This window comes from Ambystoma mexicanum, chromosome 6p, assembly GCF_040938575.1.
Source record: "Ambystoma mexicanum isolate Mex_15411 chromosome 6p, UKY_AmexF1_1, whole genome shotgun sequence".
NCBI classification, from domain to species: Eukaryota; Metazoa; Chordata; class Amphibia; order Caudata; family Ambystomatidae; genus Ambystoma; species Ambystoma mexicanum.
In genome coordinates this window covers 1,166,971,298-1,166,984,345 of record NC_090935.1, presented here as the reverse complement: position 1 = coordinate 1,166,984,345, position 13,048 = coordinate 1,166,971,298, and the positions used below count along the sequence as shown (strand labels likewise).

Below are 13,048 nucleotides of genomic sequence, written 5' to 3'. Positions count from 1 at the left end.
TGGGAACTCTTTTGTTCAAATATGTTTAAAAGCCTGCAACAAAAAAGGGCTATGGTTGACAGAGGTATTGTATGGCTGAAAATATTTGCCAGTCTAGTGGATCGTGTGGCGTGCTCGAGTGAAGAGTCGGAGACCGAACTGGCATTTAAGTATATATTTTTATTCAAAGAAAGAAGAAAATACCTACCTTTCCCTAATTCTAGAGGGTGGTCTGGGGTGTTCGTCAGGGTGGACGTCAAAATGAATATCTGTCCTCTGTTCAAAGATCTGTACGATCTCTACTCTAGCCCTACAACAAATCAACAGAAAGAAACCTAGCTTATACCAGGAGAATGACTCCCTTCTCCTGGTTCAGTAAGGATCAGCCCTAGGTCAGTATCCAAGAGTCTTTATTTTAGTTTAGTAAGTCTTGAACAGAAAATGCCAGGAGAATGACTCCCTTCTTCTGGCTCAAGAAGTCCAACCTCCTCTTGATAGTCTTTTACAAACTTTAACTTTAGCTTCTGATTCAACAATTGCAACCCAGGAGAATGACTTCCTTTTCCTGGTTTTGTGACTCGGTGCTCTTCTGGTTGTTTTTCACAATAGTTCTTATGAGCCCTTCTGCGTCCGCCAGGCTTCTCTGAGGGCTCTCTTGAATGTATCATGCTTTTTGTTTTCCTTCTGATATTAAAACTCTTGCCCCTCTTTTTGAGACGAGGGATACTGCTATCGAGATTCTATTTACCTTGTTTCCTATTGTAACCATTGAGATCATGGAGGTTCCTTCCCAGGCATTCTTTCCAACTGTTATTATTATTACAAATACTGGGACGGGGGAGATCACTCAGAAGGCTTTCTTCACAATTCTTATCCAAAATATAATCTGTAATATAAGGGAGCTCACTCCCGAGGATTGGTTCAGTTCTTCTCAGTGCAATTACTGAGATGAGGGAGATCCCTCCAGAAGCTTTGTTCCCAATTGTTGTTCTCAGTGTGTTTACTGAAATGAGGGAGATCACACCCAAGGCTTTCTTCATATGCCCCCAGTCGTATACCGGGTCTCCTGGAGCTCCCAATATCTTATTTTTGGTCGAAGCACATCACTGGTTCTTCCTGGGGTGCTCAGCTTCTACATTCCCAGCCAACGCTCTTCTCTCTCTGCAGTTCCGCATAGTGTCTGTGGGCATTTCAGGCGAGCAGTATCAGTGTAGTTGTGTGACCATTGGGTCCACCTCCTCAAGGTCACGCTACTGTCTCCTGGATTCCAGCTTCCAGTTCGGTTGCCTCTCTCTCGGCCATGGAAGACTTGGCTGGTGTGCGGATAGTGTCTTTGCAGCGTCTGGGTTGCTCTTTCAACGTCACATCTTCTCTCCCGGGCTGACCAGGCTTCACACCTGTTGCTTGCTGTACCAAGTCCTTCTTTGCTTTTTGTCTTGTTGAGCTGGGACCTCCCCAGCGGAGAGTTGTCCATTGTCTGACTACATTGTGTAGTACTCCTCTTGCCTCCTAGGGGCCATCTCGTCTGAGTATATTTCACGTGAGTGTTCTGCATGACTCATTGAAAAATCTTCTTCTTCTCAGTACCTTCATTATACAAATACTGTTTAGACTGAAGGTTCATATTGTTGGCATCTAATCTTACAGGAAGAGAAGGAGTATCACAATAGCAAACAGTATTGCTGTCAGCCTGAACCTTGACAGCAATAAGAGCTTCATCGTTTTTAGGGCAAGAGGCATAGGGAGTTCCATCATGGAACAGGAGTCCTTGTCCCCATAGGGAGGGGTCTCTCCCTGTGAGGTCCTCCTGCTTTTTACCACCCGTAGGTGGTCTTATCGTGTAGCGGCATCACCTCACTAGCCTCTCCAGGAATGGCTCCCCCTTGTGGAGAAGTGACATCACATGAATCATCACGATTTTCTGCTGAGTATTAATGTTGGGTTATTTTGAGTTATCGGGCGATAGGAGTTCTTATCATTTCTCAGATGTCCAATGGTTCTGGAGTACCATATTTATAATATGCATTTCTATTTTGTAGCCACTCTCTACAGATAGTTATTGGGCCGGGGGGATAGCTCATGGGCAACACGTTTGTCTTGGAAGCAAGACCACGCATAGCAACACATGTTCGAATCATGCTCTCATGCTTAGAATCTGGTCTCCGGTGTCAAGTGCGTTAAAAAAGAACAATAGTAACCAATAGTTTTCTCATCTCATTTATAGTCTGCGTGACAGTGTTTAAAGTTCCCGCCACCCTTGTACCAGGTTTAATTTGATGCTTGTTATGCAGCAGCCATAATGTTTCATGTTCTTTCTGTGTGAGGAGATTGCAATAGGTTTTTCTTGGATTTGTGTACATTGACGTCATGCCTAAGCATGCTTGTGAAAGTGACACGTTTCTAAGATTGCCTGCATGCAACGAGAGTACCTACCAATGCATTGTTTACGAATTAGAATGCATTTACTTTTTGTTGATTACTGTGATTTAATATGTTACATATTTTGTATTTTGACACACAGATGGCTTTTACCAGTGACCCTCACAAAACCTACCTCATTGTACAGCTTCAATCTCTGAGTAAGGCGGAGCTCGAGCAAGGAAGACGGGAGTCTTTTATCTCAGTAAGTAATAGTTTTTTGCATTTTCTTTATAGCTTGAAAATATGTCGAAAGAATGCATTGCCTGATTTCGTCCATTCACTCTTGCAGCACCTCAGCCCCTATAATTTAGTTTTTTCCGTTTTATTACCTGTATAAAGAACAATATCTTGTTTCGAGAAACAGATAGATACACGTTGTACAAAACAAATACAAGCTCAGACGTACAAAAATGTTCTGGTCTTATTGCACACCCCCGCAATAAAAAAATAAACTGCAAAAATCTGTACCACAAACCAAACCTGAGAATGCTGATTGTGCTTTCTTGAACAGGTAGGTCTTTAGACATTCTCTCAAGGTTCAGCTGTACACTGCCTTGTCAAGCACATCAATTTGTTTGCCAGATATTAGGGAGTTTATAGTGGGAATTACTTTTCCCCTATGGCTAATCTAAACGTTGGCAATTTTATAATGTTGGAAGTTGTAGGTAGTTATATGAACCCTGATGTAATCACTGGGTAGCATCCTGGCTCTACAGAGAAGGGATGTGCTTAGGAAGCAAGGCACGTGCCAGTTGTAGGCAAATAAGGAGGTTACTGCAGTTAGTTGAAGACAAGCACCATCTAGAGCTAAAAATAAAAAGGTGTTTAATGACTTGCCGAAGATCGGTATATTGTCGATATTTATCTGATTCAGCCTGGGAGGATAGTCCATAGCTTTCATGCTTTTACCCTAAATGTTTGACCTCTGAACCAGTTCTATGTTGTTTGACAGACTATTTTTGATAATCTGCCTTTTGGTCAAGTACATTTGTTAGATGTGAATGTGGCTATTTTTTACTATGGGGTACCCTCTCAATGCCCGCCTCCTTACTCCACACCAGCACCTCCTTTCTCCCCGTCCCCATGTGCACATTATATGTCTTTGCCCAGTGGTAGACTAAATAGACTTTGAAACATTGGCATATCCTCCATGCCTACTTTTGTAGAATCTGGGACTGGTAAGTGTTAGGACAGTTTTTCTAAAGTCCAACTAAGGGCTTAGTAAACACATTTAACTGAGGCAGTACAAGACTCCACTCTTAATATAAGGCTGTACCACGAGTTCGGGGTAGCGTAGACCGAGCAGGCTGGCTTATTTTGGGAGGGAGGGTTATATAATCAGTACAGAGAAATGTTATTATGCATATGGTCCAAAGAAACACTGACACACTATGTATTGTAAAAATAAAGGGTTTGTTTTATGTACAAGCAGACCAAGAGATTATTGGGTAAATAAGTACTATCATAAAGCATACAAATACATTCTAAAAACACAACCCCATTCTTTAAATACACAGATCAAAGCACAGACCTTATTTGGAACACGGAACAGTAATTCTAGTTAAGTCAGACCTTTGTATACACATTCAGTATAGGGCACACCTATTCTTGGGGAGTAAAACCATGAATTACTTTCAGATTACTTTACAGTAATACAAGGGTAGTACTCCCTAGCAGTTGTACTGTGACGCTCAGCAAGGAAATCCCACAGTAAATCAACATGTCCTGGAGGATAGCTCAGTGGCAACGTGCTCGCCTTGGAAACAAGACGACACGAAACAACACAGGTTCGATCCTCGGGTCCGCGCTTAGAAACCCCTGGTTAATAAGCGCGTTAAAAATACGTGACTAAGACAAAAAAATATTTCATGTAATAGCGTCTCGATGTCCCCGGGCTAGGTGAGCGCTTTAAAAATGCAAATAAATAATTTAAAAAAAACTGGACAATATGCTTTTCAGAATATTAAGATGCTTATTCCAGGAACAGTAAGAACCTATAACTACATTTGTGATAAAACAGTTATACAAGGTGAGTAAAACCTAGGAGTGTAATATGCTATTAGAGGTGCTCTTTGAGATCAGTGAAACACAGATTGAGATAAGCAATAACTCTTGTAACTTATTTTAGGATGACACACAGCAAACTCAAGTTAAGTAACACCTATACACTTTTTTCTAAGGAGTTTTCAGCAACTTTAAGGCATTTGTAAACCCAAGACTCGTTTTGTGTCGGTCTAAAACACACCAGGTAAAGCAAAACCCAATGTTACACTTTATGAATGACTCAGTTATTCTAGGTAGGTAAAACCTAAGGCAGACTTATTCTGGTCAGGCTAACAGCAAGTCAGGGGAAGCAAGACACAGTTGGGGACACTCCTAGATTTATGCTAACAGTAATAGTAAAGTGGAACCAACAGCATTACTTTGGGAAGAGGCACATCCAAATGACAGGTGAGTACTAAAACCTTACATCGACTGTCTGTTAGAATGGCGAAAGAGTTTCTAAGGAAAGAAAGATGTTACATATACTTTTCAGACTGGCAACACATTTCTAACGTAAGTAGTAACTTTTGTAACTGTTCACTCTCAGAGTTAGTTACCAACCAACTTATTTTACAAGTAACTTTTTAACACTTGTTATTGTTTTCAAGGCAGAACCCTTTACTTATGTAGTCCTTCCCTTATTCTATAGCATGTGTTCACTCCGAGGCAGTAGAGGGGCCCTAGTGGTTCTGTAGGCAGGGTGAGATCGGGTTGCGTTGCAGGCAAAGTCAAAGTTCCAGAGGAAGACTGTTCAAACAAGTAAGTACCTTTACTTTAAAGTTAGTTGAGGGTCCAGGAACGTCTAGGAACACCATAGAAAGATTCTGCGGTGGGCCTGGGTGAACTGGTTGAGCAGCCTCCCAATCACAGAAACACCGCAAAGCTATACAGAAATCCCAAAGGCTTAAGGTAGGTAAAATACCCCAGCCAACACAGTACTTCAGCACAGAAGAAGAGGTGCAGTAGGAAGACTTCAGGATATGCAGCCAAAAACCCAGTTGATGGATTCCTTTGTCAAGAAGCCAGAAGACAGGACTTTGGAAGGACATTTACAGCTGGGATAGCAGTAGAAGGCTCCAGGCAAGAGTTTCCTCATGGCTGGATGCGGCTCTCTGGATTTGGCACCTTTTCACAAGCACAAAAGAAGACAGAATATCGCCTGTCGGATCCTCGTCGGTTGCACGTTCCAGCACTATGATGATGGGACTTTTCAGACCAGGATCGTGCCTCAGGAGATCCAGCAGGATGCCCACAAAGTTCTGGGGAGATTCGGAATTCCGAAGACCGTGCACCGCACAATGACCCAAGGTCCCAGGGCATTGGGTTATTGCAATGTCGCAGGATGAACTGGGATGGCTCAAAATGCAGGTCTTCTTGAGACTAGTGGGTCTCACCAGGCTCTGGGTCAGGGCCGTCGTTTTTGGAATCCCCAGGTTGATTAGAAGGAAGGGCTACAGCAGGCTCCGGTTACACAGCAGGCTCCCCGTTTGCTGGAAATGGTCTTAACTGCGGTTTCTTCATCTTTCTCTTCGGATTTAGTTCCAGTGGTCAAATACCTCTTCAGCGTCCAGGATCTGACTTTTATGCAGGAACCCAGCCAATCAAACAGCCATGCAACATTCAAAACTATGGGGGAGGGGCAGCCAGCCTTCCAGTTTAAACCGGATTCTCACAGTCAGGCTGGAAGACAGAGGGCTGCAGAGTTCTGGAGTGCTCCCTCGCTTCCTGCCATCGCAGAAACTCTGGAGCCTGGGTGGGGAATCCATAGGATTTCCACTGAAGATAAAAATCAGAGGGATTTCCCATCCTGGATGTCTGAGAAAGGAACAAGAAAGGACAGAAAATGCTAAAATGGCAAAAAAGATGACTGGGGCCATTTTGGTAAAATGGGCACTCACAGGTGCCTTTACCAGGGCTGTGGAAACAGCCCACGAAAAAGGTGCACTGAATTAATAAAGGTTCACTGCCACCAGCCATTTATGGTAGGTTTGTCCTTGTAACATAGATGTTACATTTAAAATGAGAAAGGGGATACCCAGTATCTCCCCATCACTGTACATAGGGTGGGGGATGCTGGTCTCACCTAATAAAATGTAAAAAGGATCCAAAGATCCTTTCTACCCTTGGGAACTGTAGTTTTCACAAGGTTAGCCAGAGAAAGTTAAAAGGGGAGCCCCTAGGGCAACCCAGCAACAATAGGCAATTATTGCCAAAAATGTGTCAAAGAGGATAACTTTTAAAAGACACTATGGAGAGTCTTAAAAAATCATAAAAAGAGTAAAAGACTCTGAGTGTGGAAAAAGATTCCCACTCACTGAGATGGAAAGGAAAAAAAAATCTACTAGTCAAGCAAATAGTTCTGGGGTTGACACATGAAGATCGATCTCAGGGGTCTAAATGGTACACAGCAATATAATCAGTCGGCTAAACGATTAATCTGTTGGACAAGGCAGATTCTTTAAAATCGCCCTCTGTCTTATTTGCAACCAGTGTAAAGAAGGGAGGCTAGAAACTATATGATCAAACCTGTTGAATCTGAGCAAAAGCCTGGTCGGTGAATTCTGTTCTCGTTTCTGTCTGTTGCTAATGTTTTGAGCTGAGGCCAGGGAGGCACTATTTCCAAAATCCAGTTGGGAGAAATTACATGCATTCTTTACAGTAACTCTCTGATGAAATGAAGGATATGCTAAGACTTTATTTAGATTAGAACTTGAAGGAAGCAGGATTTTGTAACGGGTTTTGCTAAGAAGGAAGACTTTACAGTCAGGACCCTTCTCTTGCCTGGATTGCTTTTAAGATAATTGGCACCCATACAGCCATTACAGACGAAAATCTGTTATTAATATTTTTGCAGAAGTCTCTGCATCAGGACTTTTCAAAGAAGAATCCATCTGTATGCCGATAGCTTGACTATAATGGTTCCAGGATATTGTGGCCTCGTGCAGAAGGGATGTGACCAAGCAGTTCGGGCTGGACTGCCCCTTTTGGGGTGGGTTCACACCTGATTTGCAAATGGTCTTTCCACTTTTGTAATGGCTTAGCAGGCGAAGAATGATGGTCTGAAGGGTTGCCCAGAGCAATGGCAGAGATTAAGATTAATTCTAAACTTTCCAGTCATCACACCTTATGTTTGCCATTGTGGTCTAGAAGACAATCCAGGTGGACTATCATGGTGCTCTGACTGCTTTGCACCCTTGCTCTCGATTCAGAGGCTTGTTCCATCTGGAGAAGCTGGCTGGTTCTGTAGCGGCTCCTATTTCCCAAAGAAGTACCATTGAGGCCTATATCTGTCTCTCAACCCTAGCACCTCTCTGGTCTGTCAGGCTTTGGCATCCTGGACCGGTCTGTAGTTCACCTGATGAGGTGTCCTGCATGGGATCTACCACAGACTTGGCAGAGATGTTCTTGCTTTCCCTCTAGTGGTTCCCATAATGTGTGGTGAGGTCATGGCAAACGGCTACTGAGGGGTGGTTCGCTCACTCGCTAGAGTGGCACTGATTCATTCTGGTGCTGAGCCATCTGAATTTGCTGGTCTTGAGGTGTGCAGTGTACCTTAGGATAAACTCACCAGGTCTAGGCACGGCTCGACATGATACTCCCACAAGTCGTACAAAATCAAGAAGGTTTTACTGGACAAGGTTGACTCTTCCCATACCTCTTTGCCTGCGGTCTCTCAAATCGTAGTTTGGATTCAAGCACTGGCACTGCAGGCTGAGTGGCACAGCCCTAGAAAGGAACCCAAAAATTGCTGCATGTCCTCTGTGCCTTGTACTCTGCACTTGCAAGTGGAGCACACATCCTGGTTGCCAAGCTCTCTGCTGCAGTAACACAGTAGCTACTCTTGACTAGTGCCTGCCCTGAATGCAAGTTGAGGCTGACCTGAGCCCTTCATGACTGGGTGAAGGAGTTCCCGGCCTGCTTGATCTGGTGCTGGAGAAGCCAGTTAAATATGGCCGCTCCAGACTCTGTGGCCCTGCACATAGCCCTTCCTCCTCTGATCCAGGGAGAATGAGCATGGTAACGGTGAAGATTCTGAACACCATGGACGTTTCCCTAGCAGAACTTTTTCTACTCAAGCAGAGGGAAGTCCATGTGTCCTCGTTCACCTTTTACTTTCCCATTTCTTATTCACAGCACAGATGTAGTATCATATGCTGGGCCCGTTACATTGGACTTCACAGTAATTGTAAGATTAATCTGGTCTTTAATGCTCCAGGAGGCCACTCTGGTGTGGACATTTGCACTCAATAAATGCCCGACAGCATGACATAACATGAACCACTTCTCTGTTCCTATGTCTCTCCTATTCCCATTCCTTTTAAGCCCAGACGAGGTCAGCCCAATGAGTCTGAGAAGAAATGCATCAAGTGCCCCTTCAACCCCTGTAGCCTCCCCTGCCAGATTGGCGTCATCAATTTGGTGCCTTCCTGGTCACATATCCCAATACCTTTTGTTTTTAAAAATATTCTTGGACATCTCACCCTACTACACAAATGTGTCACACTTCCTGTCAGCCACGCCTGCATCAGCTCCACTGGATGAAGCTCAGGTGCTGTTTATTCAGGCATTGATTACCATTTGGGCACCTCCAGTACAAACCTCTTCTTCATGTGGCAGAGCTATTGGCAACTGGATGAACATAACTAAGATGTTTCACAGCCTGATATGACTTGTAATGGAGTATATGGTGTTCAGTTCCCTTGAACCCTCTCTGAGACAGGTTTTTGCCTAGTCTTTTTGACCAGTAAAGAGTTATCCGACAACACTCAATCCTAAGTTTAGGTCGCCTGTCAGTGACTTGCAACATTTAGGTGAAGTTTTACTCCCTACCGCTGGTAAGCATCAAGCATGAGATGAATTTCTGGACTGTGCTGAAGAAAACTATGTGCGTGCCATCATAACCTTAGCCACAGTCAAGTAATGATAGTGGCTTCTGCCTCATCAATGTTTTCCACTTTTCATAAAGCTTGCAGTCATTGGATATTTTGGAGACCATGTTCCAGAACTCGCCTACGGTCAGGCGAAAGCTGATGTAGTACTGCCAGGTTGTTGGTAATGCTCAGTATGTCTGGAGGCAAAATGATTTTCTTTGCTGAGATCCTCATGGCCAGACGCCTGAACCTGATCCTGCAATGAAGCGCACAAGCCCATGTTTGGCCATCTACAGGTCAGCATATTGGAGGTCCCCCAACCTTTTCAATAGTATTTCCTAGGGCAGGTTTTTCACATAGCTGGCCTGCCCTTCACTTTTCAAAGTGACAATGGGCAATGACAAAAGCAGCAGACGTTCAGCCAACTCCATGGCTCAGGTACTTCTGTCACCAAAAAGATCAGAAGCTAGGAGGGCAGGAATGTATTTTTCTCCAGGGACACTCTGATCCGGTGTAGTGCCTCACAAGTACAAGCTCCTTCTTTCTACTCTGCCCCCCTTTCCCTTTCCTCCATTTATATTGTTTAACTCCAGCTAATGGTGGAAATTCAGTTATGAACAAATAAAAAAACATAACAAAAATCCTGCCGTACATGCAAACTGTGTACGCAGTTATTTTCCGGTCCAGCAAGTCCAGCCAGGTGATTAACTCTCCTATGGATTTTATAGATCAGCAAATAGTGAGCAGGGTAACAGTGCAGAAGTTTGCTGTGTAACCGTTTCAAATTGTTCTTTTCCCAGATCCTGCCTAGTTTCCAACAAGGGGACTGGGCTTTAGCTTTAGTACTCAGGGATGCAGACCACAACATCCATGGGTGACCTACTGAGAGGAAGTTCATTAATTTCGTAACCAATGACGTCCACAACTAGTATACGGGCCAACGGTCAGCCTGAGGCTTTCCTTTTCATTTTGAGACTCTCAATCGATGTGAATCCCTCAGATGTGGTCCCAACATGGGTGTTTTTCTCCCATATTTGGATACATCATCGGCTTTTCCTGCAAAGGGCAGGTTTGCCACCCTGATCTATTTTTTCTTTTTTTTCTAAAGTGCTGGAATAGATCCCATAGGCATGGAAGCGTGGAGACAAGGACAAACGCACAAGGAACAAAAACAAGGGAGTCAGACAGCTCAACCGTAAAATCAGAAGGAAAGGTCAAGAAATGTCAGTTAAGGAGGCACACAATCTAAGGCCAGGGGGCAGAGTGTACCAAAGGCATGGGGCCCCCATGGGGAAACATCCATCAGACACAAGAGACAGTTTGCAGGAGGCAAGAATGGTTTGACCGCAGTGTTTGCCTGATGAGGATCCAGGACGGCTGATTCAAAAGATAGGTTGGACTTTTCCCATAAAGGCAGGCATGAGTGATACACAGGGTCTGAAATATAATCAGTTTTTCAATTGGTAGCCAGTGTAGGGATCTCTTTGCCACCAAAACATGATCCGCTTTTCAAAGTCCCTTGACCACCAGAACAGCGTTGTTGTGGACCATCTGAAAACTGTTTAGTTCTTCTGTGCCCACGTCCTGCAGAAGACTGGAGCAATAGTCCAGATGGGCTTCAATAATGGCTTGGGACAGAGTGGCACACCTGGATGAGTCAAATTGTCTGAGTTGAGCAAGGAGCTTGATATAAAAGGAGGTGCATGAAACAAAGCTGTTAATGTGAACTTTCGTACTGAGCTCTTGATCAATGATTACTCCAAGAGTCTTAACTTTAGTCAGAGTCGCCACCGTACAATCTGCGATTTGGAAAGATCGATAGACTGTGTCTAATTTGCGTAATTTGGTTGCAGCGGCAGCAATCATAATCTCGGTTTTGGTGTTAAGTGCCCATCCATTATGCAACATCCATAAGTGGATGTGGTTGTAGAGGGTGTTTATTGTCACAGGATTCACAATCTCATTGCCAGTGAGTGGTACAAAGCACTGTGTGTCATTGACATTGTTGGTATAGACCATGCCCTATGCGTCTAGCAGCTCAGAAAGAGGAAGTGTAAAAATATTAAACCGAGTAGGAGACAGAGGACCCCTGTACGACACCACAGGATAGGACTTTACCCTCAGCCAAAGCGTCTTCATGATGAGCTCTGGCCGTCCGGATCGTAAAAAAGGAATTAACCCAGCTCGAGGCCTCACAGGAGACAGAGGCATAGTCTGCTACACTAGATTGAATGCTGTGATTAGGTCCAAAAGCACCAAAGCTTTTTCCTTTGTCACAGTACATGATGTTAGCTTTAAGATCCAGTAGAGTGGATTCAGAAATGCGAGTGCTTCTAAAGCCTGATTGCTTTGGACCGAAGATGATGTGGTGACATAGGAAGTCTTGGGTTTGGCAGTGGGCGTCCTTATCCCGAGTCTTCAGTAAGAAAGGAGTGTTTGTAATAGGGCGGTAGTTGCCCGCCAGAGTAGGTTTTTTCAAAAGGGGCGAAATCCAGGCTTGTTTAATATCTGATAGCACCCTCCCTAGCAGATGGTCTGATTTGTATTGAGGTATTGGAATACAGGGCCCTCAAGGCCTCCAACAGGTCTGCTGGGCAATTCCAGGTTTTTCATTTTTCCCAAAGGCACTCTCTATCTACACAATCAAAGGCCTGTTCGAGGTACATGAAGGCTTTGTAAATACAGGTCCCTGACTTTAGAGCTCTCTGCTTTAGAATGCTAATGATAAACCGATTAAGTGGGAGTCCCAACTCACTTCACAAATCCAGTCTCCTGGTTTGCGTTGCCCCTTTGCTAAGGTCGCAGAGCAAGATTGAGGCAAACCGTTTCCGAGTCCAGAAGGGCAATAGTTTTTTGGGATCGTTCTGATCACCCTTCTTGAATATGGGGACTATAATGGCCTCATGCCATGTCGTTGGTAGTTGCTTCGTTCTCACTATCTATTTAAATATTGATGTTACCAATCCCACGACCCCACCATGTGACAGAGTTGTCTTTGAGCATTCGATTAGACCGTCCATCCGGGCCAGCCGCCCTGGAGGAACTGAGTCTATCAATCATGAGACCAACTTCGGTTTCCTCTATTATAATAGTGCAGCTTCTTAAGCTCACTCCGGCTTCCGCCCCTTTCGGAAGCCCCTGAGTCAGCAAAGAGGGTGGAGTAATGGGAAATCTAACGTTTCTCGTTAACTTGACCAAACACATGGGAAGATCTAAAATTGCCATAATTATTTAGAAGTTCTCACAGATTTCTTGTGTTTTTTTGGCAAACTGCTGCCAGCATTTTTTCTTCATATTTGTGTCCTCAAGCTTCTTGTGGCCGGCAGCCAGTTTCGATACCTTTGCTTAAGTGCGCAAATCTTCCCCATTACTCCTGGGTCTCTGGCTATCCCGATCTTTATAAAATCAGCTCTCATTTTTTTCTTTGCCTTCACTATGGTCATAGGCATGCTTTGAAGTTATACCGAAGTCCTCATGTTCCTTATTAGGCATAGTATAATCTTCAAGGAACCATCGAAATTCTACATCAGACTGGTGCTTTTCAATGGACACTTCATATTGCCAGCTAATGTCTTTAATATCATTCTTTTGGACCCTTAGGCGGTTCTTTCCCCTGGTTACCTCCACTAGGCCTATAAGGGTCAATTTTTCTGATCAATCACAATCCCTTAGTGAAATGGCCACAAGATCATGATCCCTCTGTTTGTTTTATTTCGAATCTGGCAATTCTTTTG

At 44.0% G+C, this 13,048-nt stretch overlaps 1 protein-coding gene across 1 annotated transcript in view; it reads left to right on the top strand.

Annotated features, from left to right (window-relative positions):
• The window catches only part of CEMIP2 (cell migration inducing hyaluronidase 2), a 473,131-nt gene that overhangs the window by 419,516 nt on the left and 40,567 nt on the right, over positions 1 to 13,048 (top strand). Inside the window, exon 21 of the mRNA XM_069625802.1 lies at positions 2,501 to 2,602. Coding sequence (XP_069481903.1) covers positions 2,501 to 2,602 — 102 coding nt within the window. The remainder of the gene's footprint in view (positions 1 to 2,500; positions 2,603 to 13,048) is intronic.